Raw genomic sequence first — 26,036 nt, 5'->3', positions numbered from 1 at the left:
CAAGGCTCCTAGGAACCTGCGAGGTTGATTTCGCGGAGCACAATGCCAAATTAGCTCGGAATATATTTGAATGAAAACCATCGATGTAGCAGATATTGCTTTTACGTACCCCGCTTTAGCGATGATTAAATGAATTGACTTGTTGTTGCCCCAGCCCCCTTTTAGGCTTCGCTTAGCCAAAGTAGCCGAGCTCCCGTCTTCAACAATAAAAATAAAACAAAAACAAAAACATCGTACTAATTGATGATAATTACAGTAATATAGATGTAGATAAAAACCAAGATCTAAAAAGGCAAAAAAGTTCGGGTCGTCCATTTCGAATTGCCTACTCCTTTGTCGTTGTTCGAAAAGCCTTTTGTCGACCCGTTATGTTGAAAGGATGAGCATCGCGCGGCGCTTTCGAATGCGGTTCCTGATCTTGTGTATTATTGATTATGTTTATAGCCGTAGTTCGGCCTCTACTACTGTCCATATGCCTCGTCTTTGTATTCGAGAAAAGCTAGAACTTAATTAGAAGTCTAATCTCTTATTGATCTTGTGTGCTGTACAAGAATTTGGACTTTGAGCATCAGATATTGGAGGGGGGGGTTTACTTCTAGTCTCGATTTCAGCATCTTTTGTAATCCCTACGTTTGAATTTTACACTCTCCACCAGGCCTATCTCATGTCCACGCCTGTGTACACACTGGATGGCCAATTTTAGGAAGTGAGCAAGTCGTTTCCAAACAGTTTGAACATTATACCCAAGCGGAGAGCGTGTCAGGCAGCTAAGTGATTGGAGTACGTAAGCTCTCCTCGCCAAATCTCGACCTACAATAGGCGAAATATATATATATACTAAACATCGATCAGGACGAGAAAAAGGGGCAAAACTATTTTTTACAGGATCATACACTCTGGAAGCAAAAGAGTTCGGCCCGGGCGATTGCCTACATCTCTTGTCGCTTTTTGGTTGCTTTTGGTGTTTTGTCGTTTTGGTCGCTTTTTTCCCCCCTATCGATCCTTCTCCAGAAGCCAATTTGACCTGAACCACTTAGCCAAGTGGCCGCCTTTTGTCTTCCTTACACACAAATCGCTTATTTTGATTTATATACCTCAGGTGGCCAACGGAGGAAGGAGCTACTCATGTGACTCGCCTCGTACACTTTTATCTTCTAGAATATTAACTATTTGACTTGACTTCTATTTAAGCTCATCCCCATCTCCTTTCCAACTACAACCTTATTCCCAACTTCACATCACTCTCCTCTCTCAACCCCCACTGTGATCAGACTTCCGGTCTCTTAACAACAACCTTGGTTAATTGAGGAAGGGGTTACTCATATGACTCGTCTGATATACCTAGGTAGATAGCCCATGTAAGCTGGACTGTCTTTCCTATTCTGGAATTCAGAGGGGGGCGGGATATTCACTGTTTGGCTTGACTTCTATTTAAGCTGCCCTTCTTCCACATCTCATCTTCTTTCCCAAAACAACCTTCTCCCCAAGTTTACACCACTCCGCTCTCAACACCAGCCGTGATCAAACTCCCAACGGTAACATTCTTTCCAACCTCACAGCACTACGCTCCAAATACCAAACCGTGATCACGATTCCGATCTGTCTTAATACTAAGTTGTGGCTAACCTCCGACCTCTCTCAACGGCTGAACCCCACGCTGTGTCCAAATTTCCCACCTCAGTTAACAGCACGCTGTGTTCAACCTCTACCCTCTTATAACAACGCAACACATCATATTCAAACTTCTGATCTTATTCAAGAGTACGACATCTTTAAACTGCAAATCTCACTCAACAGCACGTGTCCCTCAATAACACGTTCTATTCAACTTTCCGCATTCTCTGCCCACTCCTGCTCAACATGGGGAAGCTAGATACCTTCCTTCGCAAAGAAGTTCGCAAGACTCGGGTTAAACCTCCTCGGGAGGACCCAAGACGCACTCCGACACCTCCCCCATTTACGTCTATTACAGATCGGCGAGAATCCGAGAATCGATTATCTATCAACAATGACAATGCTTTGTTTTCCGGACTACAGGCCCGTGACGAGGTTGACAGTGTATTCGGGGAGCATGTCCCTACGAAGGAAGAGATCCAACAGGCAAAGTTGGAACGTTTTCTAGCTCAGAACCCGCCAACTATCCAAGAAAAGCCCGCATTTGTATCACGGCAGCAGAAGGATATTGATGCTAAAATCGAATTTCTCAAGGATGAGCTGAAGGCATTAACCACTCTTGCGAATGAGTCAAACATGCAAGAAAGAAGCCTTATCCAGCGCCAACGCAAGGCATTACAACAAGAAATCAGATATCTCGAGGTGGAGGCACGGGTGGGAAAGCTGGGCGAGCAGAACAGAACTATGAGGGGTAAGTCAAGCACTTCCAATATTGTCCTTACATACTCACACCCGTTCACTACGGCGATGCGGCGCCAATAATGGCTAGACAGTTTATTAACGGGTTTACTTAGCCGAACTAAAGGAAGAACTTGAACGGCTACCGGAGCCGCTCTCAGCAGCGGAGAAGAGACAAATAGAGCGGATGAAGGCAAGAAGGGAGAAAGAAAGGCTGGAAGCAGGCGTACGTCTAACAGTTTCCACATCTATACTTGCGATAACCCGTTTACTTTAATAATTGGACTGACCAAGGTTTATAGAAACCCAAACCGAAGCCAAAGCGCAAGAAGAGCGAATATAACTCAGATGACGACCTTGACGGAGAGGAGCGCCTGCGATATGGGAAGAGCCTTAAAAAGAAGCCAGTGGAGGTGACGGGCCGTTGGAACTCAGTTATACACGACTATTTCCCTGGAGGGGACGCAGAATCCGAAGAGATTGCGAATATGTCGGGGGCGGAGAAGGCCCTGTATAGGAGGGAGTTGGCGGAGTTGGGGGAGCAGTTGGCACTGGCGGAGCGGAGGAAGAGGAGAGGGGTTAGATATTGAATGGAATCAGCTGGCGAACGAGTTAATGAATGTGATGATTCTCAGTGTGACAATGACGAAATTCTGACAATACGTTCTGCTATTAACAGCCAATATCTATGCGACAGCAACAAGCATTCAACGGATTAAGAAATGCTTTGTGAAGAAAGGGCTGCTAAGAACGGGCTCTATAAGCATTAATTAGAGCCATACGGCCTACGATTGCATTCTAGTGGTGTATCAGAGTTTGGCAGTACAGTTGTAGTAGGGCCGACAGGCCGCGGGAGTCTCCATGCCGGCTCTCTACTTCGTACCCTCAAGATCGATCTTAATTGTATATATAACACTCGACACGAAGTAAAATAGTATTTTGGGCGGGTAGCATAATCTGGTTATAGATATCGGGGCATCAGGCGGTAAGACTGCTACTAGCAGTCATCAAAGGCGCCTCCATGAAGACCACTAGTATCTCTTCTTGCTCACTATGACTGATAATCGTGCGGGTGTTTTAATGTCCTGAATATATGAAAAACCACAAGGAAGGTCGAGATTGAGCTACGACCCGGATGTGTTACATACCGCAAAATAATTTGATGATATCTGCTGATATCTGCTGATACAGGGAAGGCGCCCAGTATCGTTATTTTGTTTGGAGCTTGAAGACCAATGATTAGCCCTGGTTAGTTCCCCTTTCCCGACCTCTGGAGACGGGCGAAGGTGAACGGGGTTAAACGGCTGTCCTATTTGAGAGGGCCTCGTTGGCGTTGGACATTGGATATTAGGCCGACCACCTGGATCCTGAGTGGATAGTAGTTCGAGGCGATGATGTGGGTTACTGGTTCTCAATTTGCGGTGGTCGAACGTGATTATCTTCTCGGATCGTTAGCAATGCTGTAAAAAGATAAGTACGCTCCCAAAGAGACAAGTCACCTTTGCCAGGTTTCATATATGAAATGGTACGATATATTAAGGTATCGGGAATCCTGTTTCTGTACTTGGTCCAACTTCTTGGTTGCCTGGCTCTCTAAAAACTGCAAAATCTATTGTCCGATCGCCGTGTCAGCATATTAAGATACAGACGTCCACATCATGGCCGTGTATATTTGGCCGTCGTCTCTTGAATCTCGAGGCTTTTCTCAATTCTAGCAGTTTGAAGCAGGATTAGGGATGTAGGGCAAGGGTAAAATTAGAAGCATATATGTGGAATACGTAGAGTTTGGAGAGTCAACATATAGATTCGAAAATAGAACTTAATAGAATGTTTCAACTCTATTTGGGGATATTGTAATATTTATCGCAACTATGCAACAGAACAACCGAACAGGTCATCCTTAGTAGATATCTCCACTAGGGATGTTGATATGCGACAGACTGATATTTGTGAGCCTTTAACCCACCGCCCCCCAATCGCTCACCTAGGGTGTACGCCATGAGGAGAAACAACGATCTCTTCAGCAGACTCACCGAGGCCTGCTTCCTTCCCACTAGATCCCATCACCCGTGACTCAGTTGGCGCTCAACACCATCGGAACAGGGTAACCAAACCGAATATTTGGGGGCAAGCCATCTGCGCCAAAAAAAGGGTATCATATTTGTATTGCTCTCTTGCCTTGGCTTCATTCGCCTACGACCCTCCTGACCTTCTCCAAAAGTACCTGGCTTTCGCGTCCCAACTTCCTCTGCCCATTCCTCCCACCTACCCTCGCCTTTGCCATTGCCTTCCGGAACCTATCCCTCTCTTCAATTTTCGTGGCTTTTTCGTTCTGTCTCCGTTCAAACTCAGCTCTCCGTTCCTCGGCCTCGGCCTTCCTTTGAGCGGCCTCTGCCTCTTGCTTTTCGAAATACGCCGGTCTCCTCGTCGCTCGTTTCTGTTGAGCCTGTCGGGGTCGTTGGTCTGGAGGCGGTGTGGGCTCACGGAGAGCATCAAGCATAGCCTGGCGCTCAGGATGTAACTCTAGAGGAGCGGGTTCTGGGAGAGGTAAAGTCACTGCTGGGGTTTCGAGCATAGGCTCTTGCGCCTTGATTTTTGCGTATGCTTTTTTAACTTTGGCTTTATGGATCAAATCTTTCTTTATCTTGATTACTAGATAGAAGGGAATATATTAGCTCTTCGTCTGGCATCGGAGGTGGTAGGGCAGAGCACGGCAGGTCTTGTCTTTTTTGCGCTGTACCTTTTCTTCGATGGACCCCATCGGGCAGATTGTCCGGGCCAATTTTGAATCCCGAGCGATGCTTCTTCGGCGATGGTGCTGTTGCATCATCACCTTCAAGACCTCTCTTGGACGACATAGCGTGTTTGTTGCTAATGTTAATAGAGAGAATATTGAGCTGCCCAGATGCCAATGTCGCGGTTGACGGGCCAGTGAGTTGTCAGGTCTGGCGCATTCTTAGGCGGTGCACAAAATTATTGCAAGGACTTGTAGGGGTGTCATCGGTGGGCTGGTGGCAACTGATTGCAGAACGCTGATGACGATAAGAACCCACGACTTGGCATCTTCTCCCGGTCTATACTCTGGATGCCGCTACCCTCACCGACTTTCTCCAGCGATTGTATGTTATAAGTTACTATCCCATGTCGGCTCTGGTTCACATCGAGTGAGACCAATATTCTGGAGTGCCCGTTTGGTGAAACTCTGCATATCATTACACACGCCACGAGGTCACAAACACCGCCGTGGACCCAGACGTGGACCTCCCCGCTTTCATTTCACATCGCATCATCTCCGCCACTCCAACGTCGTTCTCCCTCACCTACCATTCAACTCGCTGAGGGTTAACTCCCGTATCTCTACGATGCTTATATGACAACGAGAAGAGCATCTGGGGACGCAAAGATGCCTATTTTCCAAGACGACCACGACCTCGGCGCCGGCCAAGGTGTAGAGCCAGACAAGCCGGCAAAGTGTCCTCGGACGAGCTCGCCGCTCAACCAGATTCAGATCATTCGAAGGCTTTCTGAAGAAAGCATACGGACGGAATTGTGTGAGGGCCCACTCCCGGACACTCCTGAGGACCAGGCAACACGTCCCGTCGGCACTTTGAATGCTGACTTCGAATTCCCGTTTCATGGACATGGAACATTTGATCGAGGGGAACTTATTGACCGGCTTAAGAAAGGGGAGAGCCCGACCTGGTTACCAAACAGGAATGTGAGTCGGGATTTGTTGCACGCTTGCATTTTTATAAGTATTCTCAGACTGACTTCAGATCTTAGCTGGAGTCCCTACTTAAAGACTGCCATTCTACTCCAAAGAAAACAACTCCTGATGATAGCACTGGTTCCCCGCCGTTATTACCCTCACCGCAAATTTTCGAGTCACAACGCACCGCGGCAGTCGATATAGAACAGTCGGAAGCCGGCCTGCAGATTGAAAGACCACGATCAGCGTTGCATAGTGGTGATTTCACGGAGGGGCCGCAAGAAAGCATTCAAAGGGCTCATAATGATGATTACGGGTTATTCGGGTCCCAAAAGTCGGCATGGCTTGCCTCTTCTCCCCCGAGAAATTTCTTACCGTTCCAACTCGATCCTCGATTTCCACCAGTCGACAGGCTTGATGCAGAATTTGAAGCCAGGTCACGGATTCCCTCGCTGTCATCGTCATATTCATCGAGCTTTGTTTTAAAACCGCCCACTAGTCCGTTGGTTCAGTCTGAAAGCAATGATGACCTGGATTTATCATCAAGTATAAACCCAATAGACATTGAACCGCACCAGAAAAGGAACTCTCGCCGCCACACTTTACAGGCATCGCATTCTATCCATTCAACGCCAAATGTCGCTACGGCCTCAAGTTTCAGGCCGTTGCCGCATCTTCGGCGAGATAATACACATCCCTATCAAGCCCACCAACCAAGAAGATCCCTCACATCCAATCCATCCCCTCAAACACCGAGCTTCTTGCGTTCAAGGAGACCGTCATATCAATCAGAAAACTCGCCTCTGAACCACGCTTCAATGGTGGGCTCATATGAAGAAAGCATCCTCCGAGGACGAATGTCAACCACGCCCTCTAAGCCCCTTGATTTTATGGCTCAGATTGGCGTCTTGGGGCTTGGCAAGTGTAAAATGAGCCTCCGGTGCCCCGCACACGTCATGATACCTTTTCCGGCTGTATTTTATAGCTATGAAACTACAACCCATGGTCGGTCCGCGAAGTCTGAAGATGGACCTAGCCCGTATGTTGGCCAAATAGATCTGGAGAACAGCCTTCCAAATCCAGATGAAACCAGAGATAGCAAGCGGAAACAACGGAATGCCAACATAGGGCGAAGTCGTATAGACAATTTGGAAGCGGCCGACGGTCACAGCACCAGCCAACCGTCAGACCGAGAAATCCGGAGGGCTGAAAAGCAGAAGCGCAGATCAGCCTCGCCTAGAGCACCTCCTGGCGGTAGTTATAGAATACCAGAGAAGGGCCAACTCCAGGTTATCATCAAGAACCCAAATAAGACGGCCGTGAAACTCTTTCTAGTTCCCTACGATCTGACTGGAATGGAACCTGGAACCAAGACTTTCATCCGTCAGCGGAGCTATTCGACCGGCCCTATCATCGACTCGGCACTGTCGTCATCGCAGCAAACTCCTGCTACAAACTCGGTGGAGCGACCGACACTTCGTTATCTTATACATCTACATATATGTTCCCCTTCTCGGGGACGATTTTATTTATACAAAAGTATTAGAGTTGTTTTCGCAAATCGCGTGCCAGATGGGAAGGAAAAGTTACGAAATGAAATATCCATGCCGGACCCGAGATTCAGTGTATATAAACCGGTACGGGATTCCACTCTTGGACATAGTATAATGAGCGGCGCGGGCGCGAACCTCGCAGCAGAAAAGGCATATAGAAGGCGCAGCTCGGGCTTTGCCCTCGGGCCGTCAAACCGAGCCTACGACGGTATGGAAGGAATCACCCAAGCGCTTGAGAAGGGATTCAACAATGGCCCGGCATTTTCACCTGGGCAGGAGAATGGCAGCGCTGTGCCGATTGAGCCCATTCCGTTCAGTCTTTTCCGAAAGCCCATTCGGAGTGAAGATGATTCCGGTCAGGAGCGACCCTCGAATATTCAGTCATCCGACTCAAATAAGAGCAGTATATCACCAACATCAATTGGCCTGGGAAACTCCATGTCTTGGAATAGCAACTCGACAGGTATTGGTGGCTATGACAAGCTTAACAAAGGAGATGTTGGGTACGGAGGCAATCCATTTGCGGGTTCTCCGGATGGAAGGCAAGTTGTGGCTGAAGGTCTACTAGCAAAGAAGCTCCGTGATCTGGGAGTTGGAGTACCGGGCCCCCAAGAGGGCATGGATGGTATTTGAGTTACTGCAGGAGTAAATTGGATGGTATGGGGAGTAAGTACCCGGATTTGGGACTATAGGCTTGGGATATTGATTAGATTGTGACGGAGTATATTGGGCTGTGATCAGGATACACCCCTCAGTTTTCGGTTCTAGGAGGACCATTTTGACGCATCTACAAGGTCGTGTCTATCGAGAATATCTATCAGGAATGTCTATCGGGAATAGCTATAAATGTAAATAATCAATCTCATGATTAAAAGCATCATACCTGTTCATTCATTTTGATGGGTTACTTATGGATTTACCAATCCATGCACTAATATATCTCACCTAAGCCCTCACTTAGGGAGTTGGAAAAGAGACAAATAACAATACCAGCAAAAACAAAACCACTTACGAAGATTAAAATAACAGAAACAAAAGACAATAAAACTATAAGAATTCTGAATGGTAAAACGGTTCGATCAGGTGTCGATATTCCTACACGTCTTGTACCTCAACTACTCACTAGTATAACATTACTTGAACTACTTAGCCAAGTGGCGACCGCTATACTAGTTAAAAGAGATCTGCTTATTTTGACTTATATATATAAGAGACCCCGGCTAGAATATTGATAGATATTACTGAGAGCAGCCACTGGGCCTTTGGTTTATTTCGAATAGAAGCAGGGCTCGCGAATTGATGTCCCTGAACTAGGTATATAAAAGGCTGTAGTTTAGCGTTTAGATGTGTATATATTGAGCTGAATGAGTTTCAGATAAGCAGATGAGAAAATTAGAAGATCAATCTTAAGTCGTTTCATTAGTTGAGTCCCTAGTATACAGAGCAATGAGGATGCATTCCTCTCTTTCTCCGGATCGTAGATATGTTGTAAAGATCTCTAGCGAACCCTTACCGGGGGGGCTTAGAGGGCGGAGCATAAGATCTAACTATATCCTAAAGTTTATGGAGGCACCTACTCTCCCTGAAAACCCTCAATTACGCGAGGAGTTGATTAGGATAGCTGATACCATCTAATAAGGTTTAGAATAATCGGAAGCAAGCTTTGTTCCGTGGCATTTTTGTCCACAGTAAAGGTAGTGGATCCCAGTCGCGTTGCTATTTACTCTGGCCTCGAACTGCGGATTAAATTTGTCTATAGATGCTCTGTTTCACAACTATTTGATACACGACTAAATATACACCCAACCAATAAGATAGCATCTTCTAACTGTAATATACATGTGATCATTGCTCGCCTAATATTTCTCGCTCCATAGGGTCATTCGTGCGTGGCATCGTCTCCATAGCTGAGACGGTTTTGGGGCAGGAACGTCTTATCTCTTCAAGCAAATATTGACTTGCCGGCGACTCTATAGCAGCATCCTGGATCATGAGGTAGACATCTGCTAGTACTAATATGGTAGAGGGCGCTGGCCGACAATAACGTGGATCTTTCCGAAGCCTACGGATTTCAATAGGTAGCCTGTTTCGCACAGGCAACTGCCGCCGTATGTGTGACCAGCCTGTGAACCCGGGCATGAGTCTATCTTCGCACACTTGAAAGGCTAACTTCGCCTTAGACTTAGAACAAAGAACCTTGACGTAAATGTTCCAGTTGTGGTTGTCAAGGACAAATCCTATCTTGAGGAGATCGTCGATTGTAACAGCCATTTGATCAACATTACCCTGGAGACCGAGGGATTGCAAGTACCACGAAACACACTTGGCTAGATCAAGCTGCCGATGGTATGGGATCCTCCCTGAATCTTCAGAGGCGAGATTGTCACTTTGTGAAAGCGAACGTGGAAGATGTCGGGGCTGCACAGCCGCCTGCTGGGCACGAGCTAATGCCAGCTCCCAGCATTCTTGAACACCTCCTAGATCACGTTCCTGCCACTTTGTTGCCATCAACGCGCTAATAATTTGAAGCGGAGGATCATTCCGTCGATCCTCGGGAACGACAAGTTTATAGCGCTCATAGAGATCTCGAGCTGTCTGCAACTCGCCCTGCTGGGCGGCCACATACATCAAATAACTATGAAGAGCAGCCGGGTATGCTATATCTAGAGGCAGGGAGGAGGTCCCTTTCTCAGGGCCTTCGGAAATTTGCGGAGTTTGCGTGCCCATGTTTAAAAACATATCTATTGCACGTTGAAACATCCCGCCTTCCGGGTTGTGCTCTAATAAATGTGAATTTGGCCTGACTGTGGCTTTCATGAGCAGCAAATTGGTGCTCGCTGATTGGGGTATATTCCGGCCAACACAATCATCATATAGGCGGAAGACTTTGGCAACATTTCCAACGGCGAGATAGCCCCCCATCAGAACAGCATAGTGAAAATTGGTAACCTTGAATCCTGCATCTGGGATACTATGTTTTAGGATCCTATAAGCCTGATCAGGTTGACCAACCATTGACAGAGCTTGCATTATTGCCCCGTAGGTATATTGGTCATCTTTAATCTGCAACTCGGACATCCGGCGGCGTATCCGGTTTGCATTTTCCAGATCACGACGCAGAGCGTAAGCAACAATGAGATAATTCCACATCCGAGTTGGAGAGCCATCAAGGTCCAACGTGGCAGCTTTCTCGCACACGTTCTCAGCTGTTGAAAGATCATTATTCTGAATATGGGCCTGGACGACACAGTCGACCATGGCATAATTATTTTTGACGTTAAGATCTGCAGCAAGCTTATGGAGTTCAGCCACACGTTCAAGATCACCGCGCGATACTGCGATACCCATGACAGTGGCAAAAGTATGGTCATTGGGTTCAAGATCGGACGAACTGAGCACCGACTCGAAGGTTGCAAAGGCGGTGTCAACATCATGCACTCTACCGTATGCACCGATGAGAATGTTCCAGCAAAGAATAGAGGGTTGCAGATTGTGCTTCTCGGTAATCTCATTAAAAGTCTTGATAACTTTGGCTATCTCGCCTCGCTTTGAGTGAACGTGAAGAATAGGTGCAATATAGTCGGGGTCATTCAAAGGATGTTCATGGCTAGTATGATGATCTATAAGTTGATCAAAAAGCCCATGGACTGTCTCGACGTCGCCCTGGCAAGCAAACTCAGTCATGCACATTTTATATGCGGGGAGAGACGGCTTTCCGTGATAGCGGAAGAAGTCATCTAGAACTTGTTGCATCCCTCGAGTATGCTGATTAACGCAGAAAAATTTCAGAAGCGTGTGAAGCGTGGTGCGGGTGAAACTAAAATCCTTTTCCCCGTTCAATTTCCGATACCACTGGACAGCAAGCGGTAGTGCGTCTAGTTCGAAAAGCTTGGTAACAGCTCGCTGGAGAGCTTTGGGCGAAAGAGCATCCCATTGATGGAGATAGCCTAACAGTGTATCGAGCGTAGTTGGGCTTAATGAATGGCCGCCCATTAAGGCTCTTTCAACCAAGTCCTTGGCAAAATTTAAAACCCCTAGAGGATCTTCGTTGGCGTCTTGAGCGGCATCTTTCATAGTGTTGTTGGCATGTTCTGCTAATTGGCAGAGTAAATCACCGTAATTCGGCTGCTGTTTGAGGACCGCGTATATTTTGAAACGGCGATTTGGATACTGCTTTAGTAGCTGACGGGCGCTGGACCATATATCGCGGGCAGTTTCCCAAGAGGCCGATTTCATCAAGTAAGCTAGAAGCTCATCTGATCCCACAGGCAGACGGAGGCTAGAGAGGACGGTTTCGTATAGCTGACAGGCACCTTCCTGGTTTTGTAATTTCAAGTGGGCGCGGATTGCGTAGTGATATGCTCTAGCGTCACGGTTTTCAAGATCCAATCCGTTAAACAAGTCGATTATCCTCTCCGCTTCCCGTTTTTTTCTCGAGAGCGAGAAGTACTCCATCATAATGTTCCGTGCTAGCTTCTGGGACGTCTCGTCAAGTGACAGATATTTCCGCCATGCTTCATCGCAGTCGTATGGCTCGTCAAGACCTAGCTTGTTGCGTAATAATCCATCTCCCACAATATCTCCTTGAATTCCACGTACTTCGGTGCCATCTTCAGGCGGTTCAACAACGACAGTAGTAGACGCATCATTGGCAGACGACGAATATGATCGTTGGCCCAGTTTTGCAAGTCTTGCCCTTCGCCTGCAATCCTGCCTATCCGATACCCATCCTGGATAATGTCGAAGGAAGTTGGTAGTCCCCGGAGGATATAAAATTCCTAAAAACTTGTCTCTGCTGCTACCCGAACCTCGCCGCTCCGGTGCGATCTCTTCTAGTTGTGTATCGGAACTCGTAACCAAGGCGGCCCATAAGGGGGAAAGCTCAAGAGCACCTGTTGCATGGTTCCAAAACGCTGGATGGAGCGTGCGACGACGGCTCAAGGACTTTTTGGATGCTGGCAGCAGACGCCAGAGGCTGGCTGGTTCGAGACATCCAGCGGTGCGCTCCAGCATGCCCTGCAAATGCCAATGGAGGCAAAAGAGCCTGAGAGAGTATCTCGTTGTGGGTGGGCAAATAGTATTATTGTGGACAAGCTATCGAGCTAGATTGATGTTGCATTAGCCACTGGATGGAAAATGCAAAAGCCGGCATGGAATAACCGTTCGGGCGTAATTTGAATGGTGGCTTTATAGAACCGACGGTACCTTAAGCGATTGAAGAATTGAGTTCAAAGCGGTGGAGAGTTATGAACTTGAGTCGGAGCAGGGAGAGTAATGAAGTGAAGCAAGAGGTTTGAAGCTCCGAGATCTCTCGAGAGCAATAAAACATGCCAATTAGTTTTGCCGGAGTTTACCCGATCGCCGAATGGTCTGACTTCTGGTCAGGCATCCAGGGTCTCCAAATCCAGGCACCAAGAAGTTAACCCCACGTACCGGATTAGGAGCCCACCACCACCACGGAATTACCTTGGAGATCTTGCAACGGGGGCTTGTGAGATATTCAACGATATCCAAAGTCATGGAAATCACTAAGTTTGTTGTCGATGGGCGCGACAAGGCGAAGCTCTATGGAGACTATGCGACGTACCGATCACAGCTATCAAACCGCATCCACAATCTCCGTAGAAAATTAGGTATTGCAGCAAAGCCGCGGGCGAAACACACAAGCAATGTCCCGGTGACAAAAGAAGATGTTGCTCGCAATCACGAGTAAGTCAATTTGGCTTTTAATAATAGCTCTGGCTCTCCTGACTCTATGCTAACCTGCGTTCCACAGGTTTGTCCAGCTTCTCCTACTCACCGCAGAACGAGCATGGGCAAATGCCATGTCGATGCGGGAGACGCACTCCACCGAAACGAAAGGGATAACTGGATCGACTCGATCACACATTATATCCCGTCTTCATAAAGCTACCGTCTATGCGAATAATTTATTCCAACTTCTAGAGGATCGGGCGACAACAGGTGCGAGTAATGGGGATGTGCTCGAAGCACGTGCATATGCCTCTTCCCTCGCTGGGGCTATGGAATTCGAGAAGCAAAGCTGGAAAGCCTGTGTGACGAGTTACTCGGAAGCTCGAATCATATATAGCGCACTCGCTACAGCCACAAAATCGGACATATTTAAAGATCTACTTTCAGATCCAGTTGATGTCAGTATACGATATGGAGCATATCAGTTGAGGATACCACGGACAGTAGCTGCACCGGTTATAGCTCGGAAATTTTTCCCTCGCTCGGATGCCGAGTTGGTCTCTCAAGTCGAGAAATTGGATCCTGAAGTACTGAATGATCAGCCTACAAAAGCTCGATCCGAGGCGGCAGATACAGAAACTGTCCCAAAATCGATCACCTGGAGATCTCGCACAGTTGATTTAGAAGACGCTGCAATTGCAACTGCTCTAGCATCAGTGAACAGTGCGACAAAAAAGTTGTCGGAAGCATTAGGGTCGGCAAGTGCTGCGCAACCCAAAGATAAAGCCTCGGCTTATGATGATGTTCTTATCTCGAGTCAAGACGCTGTCGATGCGACAAAACATGCTATAGACGAATTAGTGGCGGAAGGTGTTGACCAAGGAGATAAACGGTTGCAAAGTCTACAAATTACGCGTACTGCGGTCAGTTATGATATGATCAGTTGGCGTATAGGGCGGAACAGGGTCCTTGTTGGGGAGCGGGATGGGGCGGTAATAGCCAGTTCTACCACCAGCAAACACAAAACCAACCAGAAGAAATCAAATGAGGAGGGAACAGGCCGCAAGCTTGCACATTTACGGGAGAAAGCTGTGCTTTATGAGGGCATACTCCAGAGTCTTGAATCAATCAAAGAGCTACCCGGTGTTGCTGCAGACTCAGAATTTGTAGAGGAATTGGAAGCAAAATCTAACTATTTCTCAGCCCTTAAGTAAGTCCGATGCTGTTGTCTCGCCGCTCACACACATGTATTAATGCTGCTTCTACAGGTGTTTAACAATAGCTCGTTCTCACGCGTTGCTATCAAATCCCCGAAATGCGCTTGCTCTCCTCTGCCGTGCCTCGGAAAAATGTAATGCGGCGCATACGCATCTCTCCTCGTCCATGGATACCTCTGACTCGTCACCCCCAAATATCTCAATCTCATCTTCGGAAGCCCAATTTCTCAAAGACCTGCTAGACGGCGAAGTCCAGCGCTACAGAGCATTGGTTGAACTCTCTAACCTCAGCGGCCTGAATAAAGAAAGCGCCACCAGACAACCACTTGTGGAGCGCCTAGATGAATACCCGGCCAAAGGCGAAGTAGATTTGGCGAATCTTGTCACCTACCCACCGAAACTGGAGCCAGTTCCAGTGAAACCATTGTTTTTCGATGCGGCGTGGAATTATATCGAGTATCCTGGACGACAGGTCGAACCTGAGGCCCCAAGCAAGGCGAATGAGCCTGCTCCAGCTAGTAAGGGGGAACAACAAGCTCAACAGAAGAAGGGCTGGTTTGGTTTCGGTAGATAACAAAATTAATTATCTTATTGCCTATGGCTGCACATATTATTATGGTGACTTGTCGTCTAGCTGCAGAGATCAATATTTTCCTAAAGTACTTCGTATACAAAAGCGAATGAGTATTTGACCTGTAGCAGTGTATTTTATAATTCATTCCGGATGCGTATCGAATTGGGCGTTTAGCGCTGTCGAAGATCGAGTAGATAAGGTATAATCCCATCTCGATTCTATGTAGAACGTCTAGTCATGATTCATTTCAATTCAACTATTTTAAGATTCTGTACCACAATGTAGCACAAAACTTATAGGTATGCCTTAAACAGTGACATACAAAAACCCATAGCCCAAATGTGCATCGATGCATACACAACAAACCCGCTTCCTGCAAAATGAAAAGAATTTTTCCATTCCTGCCTAAAAGAAAAGCAAATCCTGATCCATCCAACCCATCGTATTCAAAATTTCATGAACACTCTTTTCCAGCGGCCCTGGCCCACAAATTAACACCATATCCTTCCCATCCTTCGCCGCACAATTCCCCACCTCTTTCTCTAACAACTCTTTTCCAATTCTTCCTTTAATACCCGACCACCCATCTTCAGGCTGCGTAAGCGCGTATAGAAGCCTACACCTATCTTCCCTGCCCTTGACTAGGCCATCAATCTCCTCCTTGCACAAAATGTCTTCCTCGCGGCGGTTACTATCAAGTACAAGACACCTTGTCTGATCCAGCGGATCCGATAGCACCGCTCTTAAAACTTGGAAAACAGGGGTGATGCCACTACCGGCGCAAATCATAATAAATCTTTTCACGAACCTCTCCTGCCCTCCCACTGTACATTTTCCTCGACCAAGATACTCGAATTTTCCGATAGGACCTTTGAAGTCTGCGAAATGGCCAATCGGGATGGCGTCGAGTGCCTTGGTCATTTTCCCACCAACATGCTCTTTCGTATCGAAATAAACCTTTATTAATACGTTTAAGATACCATTTTCGGTACCTTCCGAGATGGGGGTATATGCGCGAATGATTGCCTCTCTCGTTACCGGGTCGCGGAGGCGGATCATGAGATGTTGCCCGACTGGGAGGCCGGTTGTTTGACCTGGATGTTCCAGGGTGAAGGAGAAGATCCGTGTATCAGAGGAGATAATCTTCTTGGAGGAGAGAATGGCCTTTGTCCAGGTTTTAGGTTGGAGGAAGATAGGGCGTTCGTCTGTGGTTTCGGAGGGAGCACCTTCGCCAGCTGCGAGGATGGCACGGGATGCTTCATCCAGGGAGCCGATATGGTAGGCTGGCATCATTCCCTTGGCCGTTTCCGAGTCTATGTATTGTTAGGTGTGCCTAATAGGTCATAGGGATCGCAAACCGAAACTTACGGATCGCCATGAACTCATCAGTAGCATCCTGCCCCGCCGCGCCGGTGATACTTGTTGCCCCCCCAGGATGGCCTTCGAGAAATGCAGTGCCATCATAGACTTGTCCATTTACAACGAACCAAGGGCTTTGTTCGTCACTATGTTTCCGTAGTTCATCGATCGTTATGATCTTTGCAACCCCATCGTCGGTCATCTTAATCTCGGTTTTCACCTCAACGACTTCTTCTGCCTGGGTACCCATATTCTCGCCCCAGAAACCATTTGCGAGGTTTCCACCCTTATCCTTGACCTTTTGCATCCATCCTCCTGGTATCAAAGCTGGTTGAGTCGGATGTTCGAACACAATGTAGTCGCCCTCCTTGGTAATAGTGACCCGATACCAGGGGTTGTTCATCATCCCCAGGACGCTCCAGTACATATCTCGAGGCTGTACATTCATGCTTTCATCCATCGCCCTCACCATGATATCAGATGAGATCGCCATGTCCTCAATCTTCAATTCGACTTCCCAGAAACACCATGTAAAGCAAGTTTCTCGCCATCCCATATCGATTTTGCCGCCGAAGAGCATTTCGTTTTCTTCGGAATTGTCTCGGTAATCGTCTTCGTGATATCTGATATCCGCCAATACCCATGACATTCCTTTATCCAGAGTTACCTCAACCCTCGTCACTCTCCTTCCACCGCCGCCATAAGCATACCCCTTTGCTCGATAGGTGCCTGTGGCATTTATCAAACATAGCTTTTCCTCGTGTGCAGGATACGCCGTGGCACTGTTGGTGCTGAGGTCGTAAATTGCATACCGCTCATCCGTCCACCATTTGGGCTCATTGGCGCTTTGCTCCGGGCTGATCATTGTGGGCAGAACTCGGTTGTCATAAATATGGTACCAGTTATCGCTAGGTGCGGCGGTGAGGGTAAGCTTCTTTAACCATTTGACACTACGGCCTCCAATTTGTCCTGGGACGACGACCCGTAGCGGTTTTCCGTGATCAGGTCGAAGCAGCTCTCCATTCATTTTGTACGCAAGTATTATCCCCCTGTTTGGATCCATCGCCCAGTTCAGCTTTACCGATGTGCCGTAGTAGCCATTTGGGAGTTTGTCGGCACCTTCCATGCATACATATTTCGCTCCACGCTTTGGGGCTGCCCTTCTAATCACGTCGCTGAGTGCAACACCAGTCCAAAGCGCCGTGGAGACACCAGCAGCTCCCCATGAAAAGCCTTTTGACTTTCGAACCTGGTTCTGCTCCTTTCGACGGTTCCCGGCACAGACAAGGGTAATAGGCACAGTGACCTGCTCATACTCGTCGATAAGTTGTTTCAAGGTCAAAGTCATTGGTTTCTCGAGTAACCCCTCTATCGAAAATTCCCAGTCTAGGATTGTGGCGTCGTCAACTTCTGGGACAGCACCATGGTTCCGAACGTAGAAAAGTTCCGGAGAAGTGAGGTAGCCCTCATCGTAAAGGTTGCTCAAAGGGGGTTCGACGTTAAAAGGGTGGATTCCGGTTAATCGTATGAGTCGAGGGTCTCTCGGGACATGGCGGTCGGGCGTCTTAAGGTCCTCCTTCAGAATTTCAGTAGGCGGGGTTGATGGCGGAGGTAGTGGATATCGGTGGTGTAATCGAGCATTGCTGGCCCGTCTCGAGATTGGATTTGACCGGTCGGATTCATCGCTGCCGACATAGATTGACTCTGGTGGAGAGGGGGGTAAGTGGACTGGGGCAACTCCGTACAGAGTTCCAGATGCTTTTCTGTTTCCTTGGGAAGGTCGAGGCAAGTCAGACAAAGTATCGGTAGACATGGCTCATGCTACCTAAAGGGCGGCGCTAGATGAACGGCAATATGCTGCAGGGTATGGGCCAGATTTGGTCCCATGCAAATCATATGGCTGGATCAAGGTATGGTGTATATTTCGCCAGTAGTTAAAGAAGAGAAATGTAGAATAATCAAGGAGAAAGAGATAGGATCATGAAATGGGCCCTGATCACGCTGAGAAGGCAAAGAAACGAGCCTAGAAGAAGGCCGGCGGTAGCTTGAGCGGTTTACTACCATACTATACTCTCTAGTGATAAACACCCACCGCGGAGAATCCTTCATCGACCAGATTGCCCGGGCATCCTGGAGACCGTCGCTGATGATTATTTGCGGAAGGGTGTATTCTGGCTGATGTTTCGAGATAAGAATGTGGGATATTACGATACTTGCACAGTACTACTGCCATTGGACCTGCATCACAGCATTCAGACACTTCCGCGGATTTCGAGAGCAAATCTTTGCAAGATAGACTGGTTGAGCAGTGGTGCTTGGCCGGAAGGAGAGGCTCGAACTGATAAGGAATTGTGCAGCGCTGGTTGGCTGATATCGATCAAGCGAGGCCGCTGGACCCTGCAATTTGACTCCTCCGATATCTTACGGCCGGGCCAGAGCTACACCAATAGCGCAGAAGAAATCCTCAGACTTTGCGATGCGAATATCGACTTATCGCGTTCACTGCCGGAAAATCGCGGGGGAACAGCGGGGGCGTGATCTATCTATGGCTTCAGGTAGATAGAAACCATGCATATCATACCCGTCCTGGCCACGAGGATCTGGATTCCCGAAACGAACACGACTCACTTGTTATCGCGAAAACTTCGGGCTGACAGTCCGTCATCCATAATGCCTTGAAATATGTGACAGCACCTCCAGCGGACTGTCTAACGTTATGTAGCAGGGCACAGCACAATAAGCCAGAACTTCAGTTGGTACCTAAGAACGTATCATAGCCAAATAAGTTGCCCAAGACAAGACTTAGGTTGGAAAGATACAAAGTCGAGAAAGAAGACATCACGAGAATTGAACATGTCATTCATGACTTTGGAAAGACCGCTTGATTGTAGTCCGAGACCTTCTCCACGGAAAAATGGTAGCTCTTGGTGGATAAGATAGATGTATCGAATAGTCTCTGTCGCCGGTGGGTAAAATGCGGGAATGTTCCCAAGATGTTCCCCGGAGATTGACAGATACGGGATCGCTCTGTTCTCTGGTGAACTGTGTTCATCATCATTATAGTTCGGAGAAGCACGTTGGAAAATCTCTGTCCATTCTGAAGGCAGTGCTTCGAAAAGGCGTGGGGGTGTTCTTTTCGGCAGTTCTGGCTTTTTGGCCTGGATTGGCGATGGAATTCCGGCTGTGGATGAGCATATTTCTGTTGTGTTGCGCGAGGAGTCTGGGGAGGAATTATAATAGAACCCAACTTGGTGCGGGGGTGGAGGGTAGGAGGAGGTTATTGTATAGGTAAGAATGGATAGGCAGGCAATTGAAGATGAAGATGAAGATGAAAGATGTGCACTTTATTATATCGGTCATAGATGTTGATCCTGATTCGCTCATCGGACGCAGTGGTGAGGGGTGACGAGAGACAAGCTTTTTGGTGTTAGCCGGCCAAAGTACCGCCTTCACAGTGTTTTGGTGATGGTCAAGTAAAACTGGCGTCACATAGCATGGCGAATGGTGAATGATAAAATGGTGGATGAGAGATAAATAAATGATAAATGATGTATGTTGTATACTGTATGGTGCCGTTGTAATGACGCACGCAGTGAAGTGAAAGGCGGCTGTGATTGTGGATAATAATAACACGACTTGCGACAACAGAAAGGGAAAACATGACCAGGAGCCACACCATCCTCTACAAAATACACGCCAACCCAACGCCAGCGCCAAATCTGGTTAGCCGGCGGCCGCGGCTATTAGACGCGATCCCGACCCTAATCGATAGAGCTCTCCCTCCAGAAACATAAAACTTCCCAAATACTTCGCACCAACTTTGGCAACCGCAGCAAAGGGACGGCAGTTTCCATACTAGCTTCTCGGACAGCAACCCGCCCAGGACGACAACGCCCTTCCTGCTCCGCTCCCGCCCATTCAGATGCATTTCATTGCCTCTGCCGGATCATATTTTCATCGGACCTTGATGCGTCCCTAGGAATCACGAATGTGGGGGCACAGGGATATTTACAACGCACGGAAGTCCCTTGGTACACGCGAGCCAGCCTGTGTAGGCTCCGTCTGGACCCCATGGATCGAAACAGGAAGCGTGAGTACCGCGCAATGTCTCCATCTCCCGATCTCCGCAACCCAGTGCTGATGTCACCTAGGCGAATTGCGCGAATTGAACAGCAGGGCGTGGGATGGAGAAAAAGGTCCGTGATTCCGCCCGGCGAGGGATGCCATGATTCTGACACAATGAGAAGATATCTATCAAGTCAACAAAAGCCTGGACTCCTCTCTCAAGAAGAATACCGCCTTTATAAAGCGCCTCCGAACCGCAATTTCTGCCGCTACGCTCGCTACCTTCCTACAAGAAATTCGAACGCTAAGCCTACACAAATACCTATCAGAAATTATATCAGCATGCTACGAAGGGTTGTGTAGGTTGAAGTCGCCCGGTGAAATCGAGGCTGGGGTGGAAATTGTCAGCGCCTTACATCAGCGCTTTGGACCCGTAGAATTTACAGAGTATCTCGGATGGCTTGTCGGCAAAGGACTAGCGACACCGGAAAAATCCTTATTGAAGACTCTTGCCGCGGATGTTAGAGAGAAAGAAGAAAAAGAACGGATCACTCGTCAGAGAGTGCTTCTAAGAGTTGTTACCGAGCTTTGGCTCGTGGGGGTTTTGAGAACTCTAGATGATGTTAGCCGCCCAGACGATGTCTCTCGGGGTAAGGAACCCCTTTTAGCCTCGTCTGTTAAAGCGCCGGATGCCAAATCGAAGACCAACGGGGTTGCCAAAGGGGGAGGCGCTGAACCTTTTCCCCTAGAAGTCCTCAAGGATCTGTTGGGCCACGATAGGGAGCACGCCAATTTACCATTGCTTGTCATCTTCGTGAAGGCTTTTGGCTGGGATATACTAGGTGTCAAAGAAGCCGGCAGCGAAGGTCGCAAGACTGTTGAAGAAGATGGCGCTACAATCATTACCGAAGGTGCAGTAGAAGAAGACGCAGACGATGGTTCTCCCGTGGAAATGGCCCCGCCTAGCAATCTTGTTGAAGACCCACCTCTTGCATCTCCTGAGCTTCAGGAGAGATTCCGTAACATTCTCAACCGATATTTCGAGGATGTCAAAGCCCACCTCATCCGTGACCAGAAGGGGATCAGCAAACAAGCCCGAAAAGATGCAGAGGCTTACGTCAAGTCCGGCCAAGTATTTGAGGATAGACAAGCAAGCTACGAGAAAGCCGTCAAGGCCCATGAGCGACTGGTATCGAACGCCCAGGTCCTCGCGGATGCTATTGGTGGTGAAATGCCTAACCTGAAGGACTCCGAGGATAGTTCGGTCACCGGGAATGGGGGCATCGGGCTGGTGAAGACTGGAGAATACCTGCGTGGTGAAGGCGATGGCGCTGGCATCTGGGAAGATGAGGATGAGAGAAGATTCTACGAAAATCTTGTGGATCTCAAAGGCAAGGTTCCTGGCATGCTACTCGAAGATGGGAAGAAGAAGAAGGCAGACGGCGACGACAAGGTTGGGAAGAAAGCAGATACTGCAGAATCCACTACAACCGAAGCCGGAGTTTCAACACCCAAGACAACTGAAGACGACCAGTCCACATCCATCGCTAATAGGACCATCGGTGCCCAGGTTGATGCTTTATTGGCGCGACTTCCGGAACTCACCAATAAAGAATTGATTGACCAGGCTGCAATCGACTTTTGCTTTGTTAACTCCAAAGCGTCTCGAAACCGCTTGATCAAAGCAGTCCAGGAGATACCCAAGGGTCGCAGTGATCTTCTCCCTTCCTATTCTCGACTCGTCGCCACACTTGGAAAATACATGCCGGATATTCCTAAAGGCCTGGTCGATCACCTCGATCAAGAGTTTCGTAGTCTCCAAAGACGCAAGGAGAAGGAATTTCTAGGTCAAGCTCGATTGGGAAATATTCGCTATCTTGCTGAGTTAACAAAATTTGGCGTCGTTCCTGAGCATGTCATTTTCCACTGCTTGAAGGTCAGCCTGGACGATTTCTCCCGAATGAATATTGAGATCATCTGCAATTTGCTCGAAAATTGCGGTCGATATCTACTCCGAAACCCTGAAACTTCGCCACGAATGACCTCATTCCTTGAGACGCTGAAGCGCAAGAAATCAGTTCAGCATATCGGCCAACAGGAACGGATGCTTATAGAAAATGCTGTCTACTATGTCGACCCCCCAGTCAGGGCTGCCATTCAGCAGAAAGAGCGAACACCGATTGACTTGTTTATCCGAAAATTGATCTATCTAGACATGAATAACCGCAACTACACAAAGATTCTCAAGCAGATCCGCAGATTGCACTGGGAAGAGTCTGAGGTGGTTGCTATTCTGGAGAAAATATTCTCGAAGCCGGGCAAAGTCAAGTATGGCAACATTCATCTGCTTGCGATTCTGGTGAGTGCGCTTTACCGGTATCACCAGGATTTCGTCACGGCGATTATCGACAATCTTGTGGAGTATATTGCCCTTGGGCTAGAATCAAACGACTTCAAGTTCAATCAACGCCGTCTCGCGGAGGTCAAGTATCTTGGCGAACTGTACAACTATCGTATGGTAGACCATCCTGTGATTTTCGATACCATGTATCGAATCATGACCTTTGGCCATGGTGGTCCACCTATACCAGGTCGGATCAATCCCTTTGACATGCCAGATGACTTCTTCCGGATCCGTTTAGTGGCGACTCTCCTTGAGACTTGTGGCATTTTTTTCAATCGTGGAGCTGCTGGCAAAAAGCTTGACTATTTTTTGTCATTCTTCCAGTACTATATTTACACCAAGGATACTCTCCCTATGGATATTGAATTCATCGTTCAAGATGTCTTTTCCTTGACAAGACCTCAGTGGAAACTTGCTTCCAATTTGGAAGAAGCTAGCCGGGCTTTCCAACTAGCAATGGCCCAGGATCAAAAGACTGCCGGACTTGACAAAACTATTGAACCCGATGAGGTTGATAGTGATGGGAGTTCAGATGATGGAATTGGCGACGGTGAAGCGGAGGCAGGGATTGAAGCCGAAGCCGAAGCAGGCGCTGAGGCCGAGGAAGATTCAGAATCCGACGAAGAAGCAGATGTTAGTATTCTCCAAATAACAATCCATGCTAGGTGTGCTCACCGTGAAAACAGACCGATGGAAACGGCGACACAGCCCCATCTCCGCAAGCAACCGACTCCGAGGATGAAGCAATTGTTGTGACACGCCAGGAGGAGGAAGTTGATCCAGAGGCTGAGGCCGAATTCGAGCGTGAGTATGCAAAAATGATGGCTGAAAGTCTAGAATCCCGAAAGCACGAACGCAAATCTACATTTGACGTCCCACTTCCAATCAGACGCAAAGACCGTGATGCGACGGGCTCAAACGAGACCTGGAATGACAGTCCTGTCGCTCCAGATACTCAGGCCGGCGGTACCATGGCATTCTCTCTTCTTACGAAGCGTGGCAATCGCCAACAGGTTTGTCTTTGCCCCTTACTGTGGAGAGCTCTTGCTCACTTTCAATCAGACCCGGACTGTCGCCCTCCCTTCAGACTCGACTTTCGCCGTTGCCATGAAGACTCAACAGGCGGCCGAACGTGAGGAGCAGCAAAGGATCAAGAACTTGGTTCTAAACTACGATCTTCGTGAAGGCGAAGACCAAGATGGTGAACAGCCAATGGCCCCCTTATTTCCGAATCCAAATATTCACAATACCAAAGCAGGTCTCGACAAGGCCGCTGCGACCAATTATTCTAGACCTGACAAGTCTAGTAGTAATCGCAGTAGCCAGCGCGCGAGAAAGTTGCAACTCAGTGACGTCGATTGGTATGGCCCCAAAAACAATTCTTCACGTTTTCCAGATTCAACCCCTAGTATGCAAAGAGGCGGGTCGACACGCAAGCTCGGCTCTGTTACTACTACTACAGGCCGTGATCTTCCCTCTGGACCTAAATCTCTTAAGGGAACCGAAAACCAGCTTGATGCCCGACCTCCAAAGGCTACCGCTCCAGTAGGCAGACTCAGTAGGAAAGCTATTCTTGAGGCACACGCATCTCTAAAATCTGCCAGCGCCGAAGCCGAGAAATAGTTGCTCAAGATACGACATATATTTTCCAGTTGCCCTTATTATGTACGATTATTCAAAACATGAGTGCTGATGATAGCCCCTTCGATGTGGGCATAATAGGACTTGATTGAGACATTAGTTTGATGGCGGCCGAGATATCTCTGGTCGCTTATGACTATTACTTCTTCTCTGCACATATCGACGAGAATCACCTCGAGCGATGATGGCGACTCATCCATCCCCCGTCCCACGAACCTCCTCAGAACGACTGGGGATCCAGAAACCTCACTTGCTCACCTCACGGCCGGCGGTGTATTCAACCAACGCTACGCTTTGTAGCCAACGTACGGCCGATCTACCCGGACGGAAGTTTGAGGTTTGCTAGCCCCCTCCATTGACAGATGCACATGTGGTGTAGAGAGTTGATAGCATGCCCAGTTGAGAGGGGCAATGGTTCGTCAAATCAGGAGGAAGTGGAGGAATTTGTCGAAAATACGAAAAAAATTGCTGTACTGCGCACTTACTCAAGTCATTCATTTATTCATTCAATACCTACCTAGTATCTCGCTCGCTGATAGCCAAATAAATTCTGCGCGGGACCTGTAACACTCGAAATTCGCTGCGGTTATGTTATTTTCTTTCTTTTCTCCTCCATGCGCCTCTAGAATCCGACTGTAACAGTAGGTATGAATACAAAAAGCATACCTTATGTAGTACCGAAAGGGGATATTCACTGGATTTGAAGAATGGGGATCACCCCTGCATCGCAAACACATAAAATATCATTGGCACAGAAGTTCGATTTCCATTGGCTATAACACATACTCGCCTCTAGCAATCCAATTAATTACTTAGGGTGGGGATCTGGAAGAGGAAAAAAAGGAAGGAAAAAACGATATCGCACGACGGAGCACAGCTGTACTGTACCACGTACCAAGTACTTCGTATACGCAAATCTAGTCTGAGTTGCTAAAAATACAACACACATACGAGGGTGTCTTGGCCCCGGGCGCCACGTTGGTTGATTGGTTCGTACCTCGTACGTCATGAACTTCCGACATTTTGCCTGGTGAAAGCTTTTCTGGATTCTGGTTTCACAATAACTGGACCTGTACCCGTTGGGACTGGGCCGACATGTCTGCAGGATCGGGACAGAGGCTGGACTTGTTGGTATCTTACTTAGATACTTCCCTGTGTAACTTCGGGGGTTCGGAAACAGTAATAATAATATACATACAACACAGCGAGCCGCTGGTTCAGCAAGGGGGGTGAGGCTGTGCTGTGCTTCGGGTTGGGATGCAGGAGACGCAGGAGCACATGTAGGTACTGGACAGTGGGTTGTGCCGAGGGCGTTTTCTCCTCTTCCTATACTCCGTACCAAATAAGGTGGTGGGAAAAGGAACGACATGTTGCCCCCCCGGATTCAGTTGGAACAGGACAGTGCGTGTGTTCTTCAACCCCGGAGATGAGTACCTGTATCGTCTTATTTTTGTGAAAATGCCGCAAT

The 26,036-nt window shown here is 48.0% G+C and overlaps 7 protein-coding genes across 7 annotated transcripts; 4 read left to right on the top strand and 3 right to left on the bottom strand.

Moving 5' to 3' along the window:
* Window positions 1-1,860: 1,860 nt before the first annotated feature.
* On the top strand, window positions 1,861-2,942 carry BP5553_08006 (uncharacterized protein; the record flags this gene model as incomplete). The annotated part of the gene is made up of 3 exons (XM_032016629.1): window positions 1,861-2,365; window positions 2,469-2,578; window positions 2,655-2,942. The coding sequence occupies 3 exons, from the start codon at window positions 1,861-1,863 to the stop codon at window positions 2,940-2,942; spliced, it is 903 nt and encodes a 300-aa protein (XP_031866920.1).
* Window positions 2,943-4,537: 1,595 nt separating this feature from the next.
* BP5553_08005 (Uncharacterized protein) lies at window positions 4,538-5,210 on the bottom strand (the record flags this gene model as incomplete). The annotated part of the gene is made up of 2 exons (XM_032016628.1): window positions 4,538-5,004; window positions 5,093-5,210. 2 exons carry the CDS (start codon window positions 5,208-5,210, stop codon window positions 4,538-4,540), a joined length of 585 nt encoding a protein of 194 aa, XP_031866919.1.
* Window positions 5,211-5,755: 545 nt separating this feature from the next.
* BP5553_08004 (Uncharacterized protein) lies at window positions 5,756-8,247 on the top strand (the record flags this gene model as incomplete). The annotated part of the gene is made up of 2 exons (XM_032016627.1): window positions 5,756-6,070; window positions 6,136-8,247. The coding sequence occupies 2 exons, from the start codon at window positions 5,756-5,758 to the stop codon at window positions 8,245-8,247; spliced, it is 2,427 nt and encodes an 808-aa protein (XP_031866918.1).
* Window positions 8,248-9,459: 1,212 nt separating this feature from the next.
* Window positions 9,460-12,627, bottom strand: BP5553_08003 (uncharacterized protein; the record flags this gene model as incomplete). Its single annotated transcript, XM_032016626.1, has 1 exon — window positions 9,460-12,627. The coding sequence occupies one exon, from the start codon at window positions 12,625-12,627 to the stop codon at window positions 9,460-9,462; it is 3,168 nt and encodes a 1,055-aa protein (XP_031866917.1).
* Window positions 12,628-13,132: 505 nt separating this feature from the next.
* BP5553_08002 (uncharacterized protein) lies at window positions 13,133-15,099 on the top strand (the record flags this gene model as incomplete). Its single annotated transcript, XM_032016625.1, has 3 exons — window positions 13,133-13,323; window positions 13,391-14,518; window positions 14,577-15,099. The coding sequence occupies 3 exons, from the start codon at window positions 13,133-13,135 to the stop codon at window positions 15,097-15,099; spliced, it is 1,842 nt and encodes a 613-aa protein (XP_031866916.1).
* Window positions 15,100-15,504: 405 nt separating this feature from the next.
* On the bottom strand, window positions 15,505-18,271 carry BP5553_08001 (Nitrate reductase; the record flags this gene model as incomplete). The annotated part of the gene is made up of 2 exons (XM_032016624.1): window positions 15,505-16,412; window positions 16,468-18,271. 2 exons carry the CDS (start codon window positions 18,269-18,271, stop codon window positions 15,505-15,507), a joined length of 2,712 nt encoding a protein of 903 aa, XP_031866915.1.
* Window positions 18,272-20,529: 2,258 nt separating this feature from the next.
* BP5553_08000 (ARM repeat-containing protein) lies at window positions 20,530-24,550 on the top strand (the record flags this gene model as incomplete). The annotated part of the gene is made up of 5 exons (XM_032016623.1): window positions 20,530-20,548; window positions 20,610-20,654; window positions 20,706-23,560; window positions 23,614-23,940; window positions 23,990-24,550. 5 exons carry the CDS (start codon window positions 20,530-20,532, stop codon window positions 24,548-24,550), a joined length of 3,807 nt encoding a protein of 1,268 aa, XP_031866914.1.
* Between the last annotated feature and the right edge of the window lie 1,486 nt (window positions 24,551-26,036).

This window comes from Venustampulla echinocandica (assembly GCF_003357145.1).
Source record: "Venustampulla echinocandica strain BP 5553 chromosome Unknown scaffold_7, whole genome shotgun sequence".
Lineage (NCBI taxonomy): Eukaryota > Fungi > Ascomycota > Leotiomycetes > Helotiales > Pleuroascaceae > Venustampulla > Venustampulla echinocandica.
Note: the sequence above shows the minus strand (reverse complement) of the source record. Positions and strands in the feature narration are given on the sequence as shown.